The 13,676-nt window shown below is 56.2% G+C and overlaps 1 protein-coding gene across 4 annotated transcripts; it reads right to left on the reverse strand.

Moving 5' to 3' along the window:
* Pgf (placental growth factor) lies at positions 1-12,934 on the reverse strand. Of its 4 annotated transcripts, XM_021723783.3 has the most exons (8): positions 12,744-12,932; positions 12,467-12,609; positions 11,251-11,293; positions 6,642-6,838; positions 6,367-6,443; positions 4,161-4,190; positions 3,992-4,054; positions 1-858 (listed from the first exon to the last, which is right to left on the reverse strand). In XM_021723783.3, the coding sequence occupies exons 2-8, from the start codon at positions 12,539-12,541 to the stop codon at positions 831-833; spliced, it is 513 nt and encodes a 170-aa protein (XP_021579458.1). In that variant the 5' UTR covers positions 12,542-12,609; positions 12,744-12,932; the 3' UTR covers positions 1-830. The 4 variants fall into 4 exon arrangements, with proteins under 4 accessions (XP_021579458.1, XP_021579459.1, XP_005321389.1 ...); XM_021723784.3 differs by having other exon boundaries at positions 3,988-4,054; positions 12,467-12,934; XM_005321332.5 differs by having other exon boundaries at positions 12,467-12,932.
* Between the last annotated feature and the right edge of the window lie 742 nt (positions 12,935-13,676).

The raw sequence follows: 13,676 nt of genomic DNA on the forward strand, positions 1-13,676 counted from the left end.
TTCCAGACTAGAATGCTTTATTCAAGAGAATCTGGCTTGGCAGTCAGACAGCCCTGCGGGGCAGCTGGTGGGGCACAGGGCCCTCGGGGAATCTGCTCCACTTTCCGCAGCCACTGGGCTAAGACACAAGGGCCTCTCTCCCGGTGACCTCATCCCCATTTTGCTGGGCTCCTCCTGGTCCAGCCTGCTTGCTGTCTAGCCTGGGGCCCACTCAGCCTAAGTCCCTGAGACGGGGGGGCAGAGTGGTGGTGCCCTGGCTAGAAAGAACAATGTTCCCAAAATAAGCAGGTGGCAAAGTGGGAGGGCAGGAGTGGCAAAAGCCCCCAGGCAAGCGCCGTTCTCCAGCACTGAACATCCTGGTCTCCAGGGTGAAGAGCCGCTGTCAGGAAGAGGAGGACCCGTCTGGATCCCCTCCACCCACCCTCCTCCTTCCCACCCAGCCTGGGCCCTGGTGGCCGGAGCACGCGCCTGTACCCCTGCCCTCGGCCAGGAGCTGGGCTCCCTGTGCAGAGCGCTGGGCCCAGGAACAGATTCTGGGTCCCCTCTGGGGCCTGGCCTGCCCCTTGCAAGGCCACATGTCTCGCTTCTTCCCAAGCCGAAGCTCCCACAGGTCCGTGTCTGGCTTCCTTCTTTCTCTCACGTTCTGTTTAAGGCACTGAATTCCTGAGGGTCCTTTCCCTCCGTTCCTCTTGTCCTGGAGGGAGGGAGTCATTCAACAGGGATGCAGTTGGCTAATAAATAGAGGACAGGTACCAGCAGGGAGGTCACCAGGAGTGTGACAGTAATAAATACACGAGCTGGGGGCGGGGTCTCGCTCCTCCGAGGGGTGGTTACGTCCGAGGAACAGTGTCACTGCACCTGCCAAGACCAAACACAGACAGGCAGGGGTGTCAGCACACTGTGGGGGGTGGGAGGTGGACGCAGAGGGGAAGCTTGGACAGGGTGCACAGGGAGGATGCAGTGCTCCTGGGACCCTGCTGACACAAAGGCCATCAAGCAGCTGCGGGCCACCCTTCCCTGAACACTCACCCAGGTGCCCAGCCTCGTGCCCAGCCTGTCACAACATCCCAGGAGGAAGGTCTGAAGAACTGCCTTCCTGGTGGGATGATGTTCCCTCATCTGCATGGAACTAAAGGAACCTAGTTTCACATCTGAGAGACCCAGAGAGGTCAAGAAATGCCCAAGATCACACAGCTAGTCAGGGTCAAAGTCACCGGTGAACTCAGTCTGACTTCATGTAAGAACACCTCTCATTACCCTAAGACAGCAGCCTCCAAATAGGGGAACAGGTGCCTTTAGATGACCGTGAAGCCTAAAAATGATGATTTTAAAGAAATCCGTTTTCAGCCTTTGTGGGTATATGGCCTTAAGATTGGTTGTGTGAAAAAGTGACTGAGGTCTGCTTCATTACCCCTCTTCCCTGTAGAAGGGAAGGGATTCATCTGGTCCTTTCTAAATCCTGTGAAAGTGCTCTGCAGCAAGGTGAAAGTGTTCTGAGGACACGAAATGGAAGGACAACTTGAATATTGGTGTAGGTGTTGAGACCAGAAATACATCAAAGGACTGGGTCACCGAGTCCTTGGCAAGTGAGGGGATTTCTTTTCTTTTTTGGTACAGGGGATTGAATTCAGGGGCACTTAACCACTGAGCCACATCCCCAGCCCCTTTTTAAATATTTTATTTAGAGACAGGGTCTCACTGATTTGCTTAGGGCCTCACTGAATCGCTGAGACGGGCTTTGAATTCACCATCATTCTACCTCAGCCTCCCAAACTGCTGGGGTTACAGGCACGCACCACCGAGCCCGGCAAGTTAGGCTATTTCTACATTTTTGAACAGAATTGAAGAGCAACCTAAGCTAGCTGTCAGCCGATATATCATCAGAAGTGATTTTTGTTAGCAGATCACCCTGGGGATTTTGGCAAATAACTTGGAAGGAGTTCAAGTAATTGAGTGGCATCCAGTCCCATTTACTTATTTCTGAGTTTGATTCCTCAACCTTTTCATTTACAAAAAATGATAAACAGAAATGCAATTTATGCTGAATCCCGTCTCAGTCTGGCAGGAGGTAACATTCATCAACAGAGTCATTAACTAATTGAAAAGAGGCAGCCACATCCATCTCATTGAGATGCATCCCCAATAAGATGGATTGTACTTTTAGGCTTTACATTTATTAAAGTATGATGTATTTGTGCTGTTTTGGTCAAGTGGTACTACCAATAATTATTTCAATAATTTATTCCAGGAGAAAATTGAATTTGGTTTCATGCTCACAGGATATTAAAAATAGTTTGGACTTATATACCATTTTGTGGCAGCCAAATCTAACAAGGTGGTAAACAATTTTTTCTTTTTCTTTTTGCAGTATGGGTATCAGACACAGCACTCTGTATATGCTAGGCAAGCTCTCTATCACTGAGCTAAACCCCCAGCCCAATAAAAGACTTTTGAGCATTAAAAGTAATATTATATTAGGCAGCAATTCTGTAGGGGAAGTGAAACAGAAATGAGCTGTTTCACTCTTGAGCTATAAACTCAGCAGCTTGGGAAGCTGAGGCATGAGGATTGCAAGTTCAAAGCCAGCCTCACCTTAGTGAATGAGGCCCTAAGCAACTCAGTGAGACCCTGTCTCTAAATAAAATTCAAAAAAAGGCTGGGGATGTGGCTCCATGGTTGAGCACCCCTGGGTTCAATCCCCAGTACCAAAAACAAAAACATAAATGTAAAGTCCCAGGCAAATAGAAGTAATGTTATACGTAAGTAAATATTAAGGGAGGTTATGCATATATTTTTTGCTTTAAAAATTGGATGATGATGAGGATTACATGAGGATAGCATATTCAATAGGATATATCTGAAGAGTGAGTTATATATCTGAGGAGTGAGTTATAGACTCACTCTTACAATAGTTTTACACTAAAATATTATTATTTACAATGTGCCAGAAATTATATCCTTTTGCAACTGTTTGTAATTATGATGAGAAAGGGTCAAACCACAGAGAGCAAGAAAGTCCATGAGTTCTGGAAATTCTTTCAGAAAATGCCCTAATGAAATGTTTGACGACTGATGGCTGGGAGATGGCGTGATGGGACGCTCTGTACCTCGGGCTGCCTGGCTCACTTGATTTCGCTGCCAGTTTCTGCCCTAATGGCTATGCGGGCTCATGGTAGAAATGAGGGCCATAAGCCTTAGGGGGCCTTTGCCAAATCCCTGTCTTCCCAGATGGGGTAGAGATCTCCACTCTTGAAGGACCTGGCTTCTGGGGTCAGGATTTGGGTAAGCTCCACTCCTACAGCGTGAAATGGTTTCCTGTCCTGCAGCTAGAAGCAGACCTAGGCCCTGAAGGGAAACCCTGGTTTACGGTGCATGTACAATATTTTATTTTTACTATTTATTCTCACAAATTTAGGTATTCCCTTCTCTAATCCTTCTCTCCCAGCCACACTCAACTCTGGGACTCCAGCTGCTGTCCCCAATGTGAAGCCAAAATAGGCAAGGGACATGGAGAGGGGAAGAGGAAGCAAAGGGACCCTAGAGTAGAAACACAACTGGGAGCCAATAGGGGCTGCACCTCTCCAGGGCTGTGAGGAGCAGCCCTGGCCAACTTTGTGTCATTCGAATGTAAATGCCCTAAGCCCTTGTTCGCTGGCTGATGGGTCTGGCACGCAGGAAGTGCTTGGTAAGTATTTGTCAAATGACCCAGCGCTTGGCATACTTCCTGCCCCATCAATTTAGGAAGAGAAAAACTAGGCTCAGAAAGGAGACGTGATTTGTTCAAGATCTCACAGAGATTAGGGGCTAAGCCAAGGCAAGAACAGAGGGTCCCTGATGTTTTCTGGGCCTGAGGGAGGTGCAGCCCTTATTCTGGTCCCCAAGAGTCCCTGAGCCTTGTCTGTCCTCAGGCGGACCACTGACCCCTGCCAGCAGGGAGAGGCCCCCCATTGGGCCCAGCCTCCTTGCCATCCCTGGGCTCCCACTCACTCACTGATGGCAGTCTGTGGATCTCTGCTTCTCTTTCTTCCTCTTCCCCCTGCCCTTGAGTCTCCTCCTGCAATAAGCCAAAAGCATCAGGACAAAGCGTCTGGGGCCCTCATGCTAGGACAGGGGCTGGCAGGTCGGAGAATAGCCCCATGCCCCAGCCTCTTGCCACTCACCTTTCTGGCTTCATCTTTTCCCGCAGAGGTCTAGGGAAACAGAGAGAGGGGAGAGGGGAATCAGGGGAGCAGTAATGGGGGCCCCCTGCCATCCCACACCACCTCCCCTCAGATTTCCCTCGGGTTGGTTCTGCACTTGGCAATGTGGCCACTAGGTGGAAGCATGGAGCTGGTGAGGGAGAGATGGCCAGAGGCCTCTGGGCTGGGGTTCCTACCCTAGGCTCTGGTGACTGCCCCCAAGAGAGGTACAAATCCCCCCTTAGGGCTCCTCATCTGCATGCCTCAGCTTCTTGGCATCAAATCTGGGGTCTTTTGAGTCTACTCTCTGCTTCTTTACTTTCTCTTTTAACTTCCTCCCCTTCCTTCCAGGGTGCATTCTGGGAATTTCCTCAAGGATGGTAATTGATGGACGAAACCATGGACAGGGGCGATGATTGCTGCCAGCCAAGGCTGCCTGTCAGGGCACAACCCCCACCCCTCCCTGGCAACACCAGGGGCAGTGGGTGAGGGTGGTGACGGGAGGTGAACACAAGCTGCATGGTCACCAGGCATGTCCCAGCTCTGCCTCCCGGGGATGTGGCTGTTGGCCCAGAAGAGAGAAGAAAGGTGTTCCTGTTGCCAGGCCTGTTGGAAGGGGATGGGGCCTCAGTCTTCTCTGGGAACAGTGGGGGGAGGGAAGGGAGCAGCAGGATAACAGTCAGTTCTGGGCTGTGGGCAGGGAGGGAATTCTGCCCTGGGCTGCTCCTGCCTTGGGAATGCCTGCTCTCCATATAGGGCAAGTCAGAGACACTCTAGAAACCTCGCTTTCCTCATCTGCTCGTGCCACAAGAGTGGTGCAAAGGCAAAGGTAATGTAGAAGGTGACGGGCACTGTACAGCACTGTACCCAGGAGGGTTCGTGACTGAGCTTTTGCTTGTACAGCTGGCTGAGCAGAAACAGGGCCCCCAATGCTGACATGGTGAAGAGGGCCTGGAGTCTGGGCTCAAGTTCAAAGCGGGTAGACAGAGCCTCAGGCACCAGGCAGGGCTGAGCCTAAGTGGTCCTGGGGCTATGGGAGAATGTGGTGATGACCAAGAGAGGCAGCATGAAAAGGGGAGGCCTGGGCTGGGGATGTGGCTCAAGGGGTAGCGCGCTCGCCTAGCATGCGTGCGGCCTGGGTTCGATCCTCAGCACCACATACAAACAAAGATGTTGTGTCCGCCAAAAACTAAAAAATAAATATTTAAAAAAAAATTCTTTAAAAAAAAAAAAAAAAGGGGAGGCCTAAGATCAGACAGGCCAGAGTTCAAATTCAAATCCCTCCTCCACATTCACTAGCTGCATCTGCCTGGGTTTCCTCACCTATACAGTGGGGACAGGGCAGCCACAAGAGCCAGGACCTCGTCTGCCTTGCTGGTCACTGTATCCCAAGCATCTAGGCCAGTGCCTGGCATACAGTATACACGTAATAAACATATGTGAGTAAATGAGAAAACACAATCAAATGCCTCATCTGGGGCTGGGCACAGTAGGTGCATGATAAAAGCTTGTCCTCTGCCTCTTCCTACCCCACACTGGGGCTCTAGGCCTGGCCAGTCCAGTGCCTCGCCCCATGGCCTAGTGGTACCTAGAGCAGCATCTCAGACTGTCTCGTTCTTTCTGGACCTGGATGTCAGTACTAGGCCTGCTGCTCCTGCTGTTCCTAGTGCTTGGGACCCAGGCAGCAAGGCAGGTGCTGGCCCAGGTTTAGCGGGTTGGACGAGGGTGAGGTGGCAGGAGCTTCAACTTTAAAGAAACCTCAGCGCATCCTTTCTCCCGCCCCTCTGCTCCCACCAGAGTTCGTCCTTCCTTCTGCTTCTCAGTGCAGTCGCCTCCTCCTGTGGGCATGCATGCAACCTGGCCCAGAACCAAGCCCAGCCTTGCGATGCCTTTGCCTCCAGGGGCCTGTGGCAGCTGCCTCCCATCTCAGAGGAGGGGAACAACGTGCGCTAAGCCCCTGCAAGTCTGGGAGGGACCCAGGCTTCCCCTTCCCCTGTGGCATCTCAGCAGCTGTACTCCAGCTGCTGGGATCAGCTCCCCAGGCCAAACTGGCTGGTGGGGTTAGAGAATGAAAGGCAGCTGCCCCGGCTCCATTAAGCAGGGAAGCAAGCGCTGCCTGCCGCAGGGCCTGCAGCTCCACCTCTGCCTGGACCCCGTCCCCGTCCCCGAGGTCTACCCCAGGACCTACCTGCACTCGCAGCTCACGTGCTGAGAGAATTGCAGCTCCACATAGGAAGGTGGACCCTCGGGGGGGATCTTCAGGATCTGCAGGAAGAAAAAGGCAAAACTGCCTGGTGAGGGTGCAGCTGAGTGGCCGCGAGCTGAGCCGGGCTAAGGAAGGAGCACCCCGTGCTGGGGAGGGGATCGAGGGTCCCTGGCCGGGGCCTTGGCCGGCCTCCTCCTCTCTCCACATCTTTTCTAGTGGGCATGTTCCTGGGTAGGCACATGAAGAGGGCCCCCTACCTGCATGGTGACGTTGGTTGTCTCCACGGGCAGACAGTGCAGGTCCTCGTCCCCACAGCAGCCAGTGCAGCGCTTCAGGGAGACACAGGACGGGCTCAGTATGTACTCCATCTCACTAGGGTACTCGGTCACAATGTCCACCAGCTTCTCCAGGGCCCGGCAGTAGCTGCGGCCCCACACCTCATGGAAGGGTATCACTACAAAGGCAGGAGGGTGGGTCAGGCCAGCAGGTGGCTCCCTGAAGCCGAGGCCTGGCTCCCAGGGTAGCCCATGTGTCCTTCTCCCTCAGCCCTCAGTCCCATCTGAGCCACCTCTGTTCTTCGGAGCTTCTGACAGGATCCCTTTGGGATGCCTGCTGGACCCTTGGCTCTTCTTCTGGGTACAGATCCCAGCAGAACAGAATCTCTTAATCCTGAGCTCTCAGCTCTGTTCTCTGCTCAGGTAGCCATGCAGGTCTTGGTTCCTTGGAGCTTTGAGGACTGTGCCTGGCAGCTCCCCAAGTCCTCTGACCCTTCTCAGGCCTGACCTGGTACTTCCTCCCATCGTGGGGAACGTGCTGAAAACCATTCTGGAGTCCTGCAGGGAGGGTTGGCCTTCCCCTTAGTCCTCTGCCCAGAAGCCTACCAGGGCTCCCTCGCGTCCCGCCCCACACAGTGCCAGCTCCTCTGCCTGCAACCAAGACCACATGGAGCAATGTGGCCCAGCCTTCTCTCCGCTCGGAGCCAGAGCCAGCACACGGAGCCAGGGCACATGACGTCCTTCCCCAGGTCTGGGCTTTTGTGCTGTGTGCTGCAGGAGGAGGGTGATGTTCTTTTCCTTCTTTTTTTGTTTTACTTTTTTTCTTTGCGAGGCTAAGGATGAAGCCCCAGGCCTCAGGCGGGCCAGCCAAGTGCTCTACAGCTGAGCTCAACCCTGGGCCCACCCTTCCACTTCTTCCCAAGGAAAGCCCTGCCCCTGCTTCCCAGGGTCCCCTTCCCACCTCCTCCCTGCCTTCCCCAGAGATTCTTTAGGCTCCTCCACAGAGCACAGCTTGGCCCCAGGCTTCTCCTCCTCTCTCTTATCATTGGTGGCTCTTATCTCCTTTACAGCCCAACTGAGGCTCTGGGAAGTCGGGAGTGAGGCAGAGGGCTGGTAAACACAGGCTAAATGACTCCTGACAGATTAGATGACAGTTCATTGAGGATTACCGGGGGCCATCCCTGAACCCTCAACTGTCCTGGTTGTGGTAAGTGGGATCTTTGGGGGACTGGTCTGGAATCTCTCAAAAGACACTACTCCTTTAAGGGAAGGTCTGGTGCCAGGACCCAAATAGAGGTTCCCTGGGAGTGGACAGAGCCAGGACATCCAGTTTCTAGCCCTGGCTTTATACTGACTGTGTGACCTTGGGGAGGTCACTTAACCTTTCTGGGTATATCAGTTTCCTCGGCTAGGGAAAAAGAAGGTTGGGAAGAGGTGGTTGCTAAGGTCTCCCTCACTCTGACAGAGTGTGATTCAGTTCGTGCCACCCAGCCCGGCCTAGCCTTGAGAATGTGGGCACAGAAACATCCCTGGGCCCGGGTCATCCTGCTCCACATCTGATGGTCATCCTCCGCTGCTGGAGGAGGACAGGGAGCTGGGTCACCTGGGAGCCCTGCAGCCTTGGCATAGAGCAAGGGCCTCTCCCAGCAGCCCCTTCACTTCCTCTCATGGCTTTTCCCAGGAGGCAGATGGGGCCAAAGTCCATTCCCCTGAGCCTATGAGAGGACCTGAGTCTCAGGGCAATCTCAGAAGAAAAATAAACTTCAGTCACAGCAGAGGCCCTTGAGGAAGGCTGGGAGCTGGTGGAAAGTACCCAGAGCCAGTATTGGGCCACATGGAGATGGCGGGGCCGCCACCGCGCAGCAGACCCGGCTCACTGGAGTGTGGGCTGCTCCATCTTTCCCTGCTCAGCCCAGGGGGCACTTGGGCTGGACCAGGGCTGGAGGGGGATCCCCTGACACTCCCTCTCCAGGCCACTGGACACTCCCCCTGGGCCCAAGAGGGAAACAAGTCCTCTTTCCCCATAGGCACCCTGCAGCCCAGGGGGAGCCTGCCTCCGCAGTACAGGGTCAGAGAGCACCTTCCTATCGCCAGCTCCATGAGCTGTATGTTTAGTCTAGAACCTTCGTGAGCACTACGCGACTCTGAACATTTAATCTCTGCCGTGGAAACATAAATAAGAGCAGAGGGATAGTCAGGGCCCAAGCACAGCAGAAGGCTGGGTTTCCTGTTCTGGGACCAGCCAGGAGGGAGGGGGACAAGAGCAGAGAAGGGAGCACCCCAGCCTCCTGTCATCCATAAATAAATTCCCGCCCAGCGGGGCTCTAGAGGCCACAGCCAGGTTGAGTAGAGCCGGCTGGGCCGGGGCTGCAGAGGAAGGGATTTCCTCTCCTCCACCCCACACCCATCGTAGGGCTCTGCGTCCACAGCACCCAGGCACCAGGGCTTTGAGAGCCTGCAATCTGTCTTCCCAGGAAGGGAGACTGTTGGGTAAGGGCGGAGAAGGCAGAGGAGAGGGGCCTGGTTTACCTGGAAGCTACCAAGAAAGAGTAGCTCATCTCTGGAGGCCCCTGTCTGGGTGTGAAGGAGGAACAACACTGGCTGGGTGAGGGGCCAGCTGAGGGGGCGCGGTGGCCGCTCTCACGTGTGGGCCGAGCCCCTCAGGAGGGAGCTCCACTGGGCTGCTCCAGGGAGCGCTTCTGCGGGCCCCTGGTCTGTCAGGGGTTGGGGTGGGGGTGGGGTGAGAGGAAGGGGAGGCTGAGGCCCCCTCAGGCACCTGGCCAGGGCTGGGTGTTCCCCCAAGGAGGCTACTCCTGCAGCCACTCCTAGGCGCTCAGCTCTCTCCAGCCCTGTGGGTGCGTCTCCATCTGTTCCTAACTTTCTATTTTATGGAGAATAGAGGACACCCAGGAAGGGGACATGTTTAATCCTGAGAACAAGCTTCTGGAGAAGCCACTGGGGAGGGGCTGCTGGGCTGGGCAGAGCCGCTGGCCACCAGCCGGAGCCCAGCAGGTGTCCTCCTCACTAATGGGGCACACAGCCAGCCAGCCACAAGGGACACCCTGGTTGTGCCTGCTCAGCTACCCAGCAGTTGGGAGGGCCTGGTGGCAGGTTCTGCCAGATATACTGCAAAGTGCCTGAGGCTTAAGCAATCCTAAGGACCTCTCTGAACTCCAGGTTCTTCATCTGTAAAGAGTGGATAATGTGAATATTTTCTTAGTTCACAGCCCCGTGGTCAAACGACATGATAGTAAATGCCCATGAAGAATGAAAAATCAATGGCCATAGCCACACCATGCTATCTTCTTGCTCCGGTGTTAGCAGGAAGAGATGTCATTTTCAGGTTTTGAACACTGGAGCCCAAAGCTCACTGTGCTTCCCTGGCCACAATACAAGCTCCCTGATGGATGAGAATGACAGCTGAGCTGACCTATATGAATCTATGCTCTCAAACCTCCCCACCCAACATCCTGGTGTATATTTTTGTGTATCTTCCATGAGTCAGAGAATCCTATAGTCTTAGAAAAAAAAGAAAGAACCTTCAGTATCGTGTAGTCGAATGCTCCCATTTTGCAGATGAGGAAACTGAAGCTCAGACATCTTTGGCACCTGTTGCCAAAACTGCACTCAAAGCATCAAAATGAACATGGTGTAGAGTTGGGGGGCTGGGGTTTGGTCCCTCCTCAAATCCCAGAGAGCATAATATTAAGGCAGTTCCAGAGGGCATAGCAAGGGGTGTCACTGAAGCCAAGGATAGCTAACTCGCCCCTGCTCAGTGGCCAAGGGATCTGGGTCTCAGGCATCAGCGTGAGAGAATCTGGCTGCTGGGTTGGCAGTCAAGTAGCCAGGCGGGAAAGCCAACAGAGGGTGTCCCAGCCCATGAATGGCTATCACACGAGTGTCTGGTGTGCACGTCTCTACACGCCCCCCTCCCACAGCATGGTGGGAAGCCTCAGCAGTGGTGTGTGGCCACTCTGCACGTCTTGGAGAGGCAGGAAGGGAGGAGAAAGGCAGGGGGCCTGGCATGGGCCTCTTGTCTTCTGCACGTATGTCTCTTTGGCAAATGTCTCCTTGCCCTTTGAAGATTCCCTCTTGATGCAACCCGGGGCGGGGAGTGTTGGGGCCAGGGAGGGCGCGACTCATGTTCTGTCTGTTTGTAATCAATGGAAAGGCCTGGTCAGATCCCTGCAGCTCCACCAGGGTTGGGCTGTGGGGAAGCCTTTTACCCCACCCGGTCCTCTTGCTTGCTTGCCCACTGCATCCAGCTCCCAGACCCCCAGTCTGGCCCCTGGTACTCACTGCCTACCCCAACCTCCAAGACCCTGACTGCACCCTCACCCCAAGCTAGGAACCTCCTAGCCAGCCCAAGAGTGGGGTGACTCTGGCCAGGGCTGCTACATCTCCCCATGCTGCTGGGTCTCAATGGGTAGACTGCTCAGGTCCTGCCAACTTCATCAGCAGTAGCTTATAGACTCTCCCAACTTATTTCCAGCCAGTACCCAACTCTGCGTGCCAATCCCATCCCATCCTCTGCTGGGGCTTGGGAGGAAGGAGAGGGGCTGAGCACATGGACCCCAGCCTGGCTGCTTACCTTCCACCTCTGATGAGCTGGTCTCAGCAGACAGGGCCCGCTGCTGTGGACAGAAAGGTGCAGAAATGACGGAGGTCACCTTGGGGCTCTGTGTTCTGGGACCCACGTGATGGCAGGAAGGTAGAGGCCCCCAGAACTCTTCTCCACCCTCTGCACACACTCTGCCCTGTCTCAGAGCTGCCTCTTTCTACACGTGACTAAAACCAATTAGACCCTAGGTAAGTCCCACCTCTCTCTGGCCTCAGTTTCCTCATTTGGAAAAGGATGGGAGGCTGGAGGCCTCTGGAGGCCTCCTGTGTCCCAAAGATCTTATGATCCTGTGGGGTCTCCCTTCTACCCAGCCCCCAGGCCAGCCCTGCTGGGCCCTGTACAGCCCGCCTTGGCTGGGTGCCAGAGCCCAGGGGGAGGTGATCAGCTGGTGGGAACTGAGGGGCTGGAGCAGGCGGCGCCATGAGCTGGTGCTGCCGGTAACGTTACACCTCTGGCCAGCCCTGCAGCAGGCAGGCTGGTGGCTGGGCTGCTCAGCAGGGGACTGTCCAGTCCACCAACTCCTGGGCTGCGGCTGGGGACTCCCAGGGCAGCAGGGCAGTGCAGTGGGAAGGGAGCTCATTGGCTTTGTCAGGATTTCACTGCCCAAGCTGGCTCCCAGCCAAACTCACCCAGCTCCTGGGAAAAGGGCCCTGCTCACTTCCCCAGGCCCTGCACTCAGGACCTCCAGCCACCCACCCAGAGGAGAGGGCATCACAGGACCCCTTGTCTCATCCCCAGCTCACCCCTGAGCCCTTGTGGGGGCAGGGCCTTTCCTCCCCACCGACAGTCTCTTCAGCCAGCTTCCTCCCCACCAGGCCAGGTCAGAGGTCCTGGGGGCGCCTGGCTGGTCACCGGGCCTCGACCCTGACCACAAGGCCAGGGAACTGCCTGGGATTAGTGGACAGATGCTTTTAGCAAAGCCACTAGGGCTCCAGGGGCCAGACAGGAAACCTCCCTCCTCCTTGTGGCTTCCCTGCCCCCACCAAGACAGCCCCCTGGAGCTGGGGACAGCCCAGTCTGAGAGCTCTTCCCAGAGGACACTGGTCCAGCCTGGCCCCTGGGAAATGTGTGTACATCCTAGGAGGTCCTGCTCCATGGAGCAGGTCTGTGATTTCAGAGCCCCCTGCTTCCAGTGCTGGGAGCGGGAGATCAGGAGAGCCAGGCCGGGGATGGGGGGTGTTCTTACCTGGGGGGGCACAGCAGGCAGCGCCAGCCCAGCCAGGAGCTGCAGGAAGCAAGTGAGCAGCCTCAGGGCTAGCATCTTCTCAGAAGTCCTGAGCCAGGGGGCTCCAAGGGAAAATCACCATGCTAGTCCCCCTGGGGGATTTCCTGGCACAGGAGAAGAGTTGAGTGAGGGGCTGAATGTCCCCCTCACTGCTGCCCGGAGGTCCCCGCTGATGGCCCGAGCATCCTTTGGAAGCTCAGGGAGTCAGGAGCCAGCAGGTAAGGTTGTGGCTGGGTACCTGGTGAGGAGCCTCCCGGCGGGTCGGGGCGGCGTGGGGCAGGCAAGTCCTTGGGAGGGTCCTCGGGGACACGATGCGACCACAAGTCGTCTCGTGGCTGGGCAGAAGAAGTCTGAGGATGCAGTTTCCTGCTCAGACAGCAGCTCTCTTCTGGGACTGAAGCTGATCGGCGACGCGGTTTCAAGGCTGTGCACGGGGCGGGGCTCCAGGCCACCCCGCCCACCGCGCCTCCCGCCGGAGGCCCGGCAGCGGCCAAGCGCAGAGCGCGGCCCGAGGGGCGGCGGCGGCGGCGGCGGCGGCGCGGAGCGGAGCGCGCCGTGCCTGGGGCTAGTGGACGGGGCGATCGCCACACAGACCCCAGGGCCCCAGCCCGCCCCGGGCCAGCCCACCCAGAGCCAGGACCCAGCCGGCCTCTCTGGGCTGGCCACCTCCGGTGGTGGCTCCAGGTGCGCCGCCCAACGTCTGCCGTCGAGGCTCGGGACTTTGCCTCTCGGGGACAGCTGCGCTGCATCCCTAGGAGGCAGCACCTTGGTCTGACCCTGCGTGGCCATGTCACGCCATCCCCACGGTCCTCGGGAGTGAAAGGATCTGTGATCCCATTTTATAGACGAAAAAACCGAGGTTGTGAGAGTGCCCCGCCTGCCAATGTTGGACGCACACGTGCACTCTTGAAAAGTGCATGTGCGTGTGCGTGTGCGCGTGCCTGTGTTTCCGGAGAACTAGCAGAGACAAAACCCAAGCTACGTGACTCCAGAACCGTCTCTCCACCCTGTCTACCACCCTCAGCCCCCCACGCAGCCAGCAGGGCAGCCCAGCTGTGGGCGGCCCACAGGAAGCACCTCAGGGCACCTGGCTGGGGGTCCAGCCCTGCTTCCTCCTGGGGAAGAGCGGGCTTAGGCCAGCCCAGCAGGGGTGGAGTGGTCTAACCTGGCA

This window comes from Ictidomys tridecemlineatus, chromosome 5 (genome assembly GCF_052094955.1).
Source record: "Ictidomys tridecemlineatus isolate mIctTri1 chromosome 5, mIctTri1.hap1, whole genome shotgun sequence".
NCBI lineage: Eukaryota > Metazoa > Chordata > Mammalia > Rodentia > Sciuridae > Ictidomys > Ictidomys tridecemlineatus.

Excerpts from the sequence above, each read along its gene's own strand:
- Pgf (XM_021723783.3), bottom strand. The coding sequence starts at position 12,541 with ATGCTAGCCCTGAGGCTGCTCACTTGCTTCCTGCAGCTCCTGGCTGGG. Across the intron at positions 11,294-12,466 it reads TGCCTGCTGTGCCCCCCCAG|CAGCGGGCCCTGTCTGCTGA; the intron begins GTAAGAACACCC and ends TTCTGTCCACAG. Across the intron at positions 6,444-6,641 it reads CAACCAACGTCACCATGCAG|ATCCTGAAGATCCCCCCCGA; the intron begins GTAGGGGGCCCT and ends TTCTTCCTGCAG.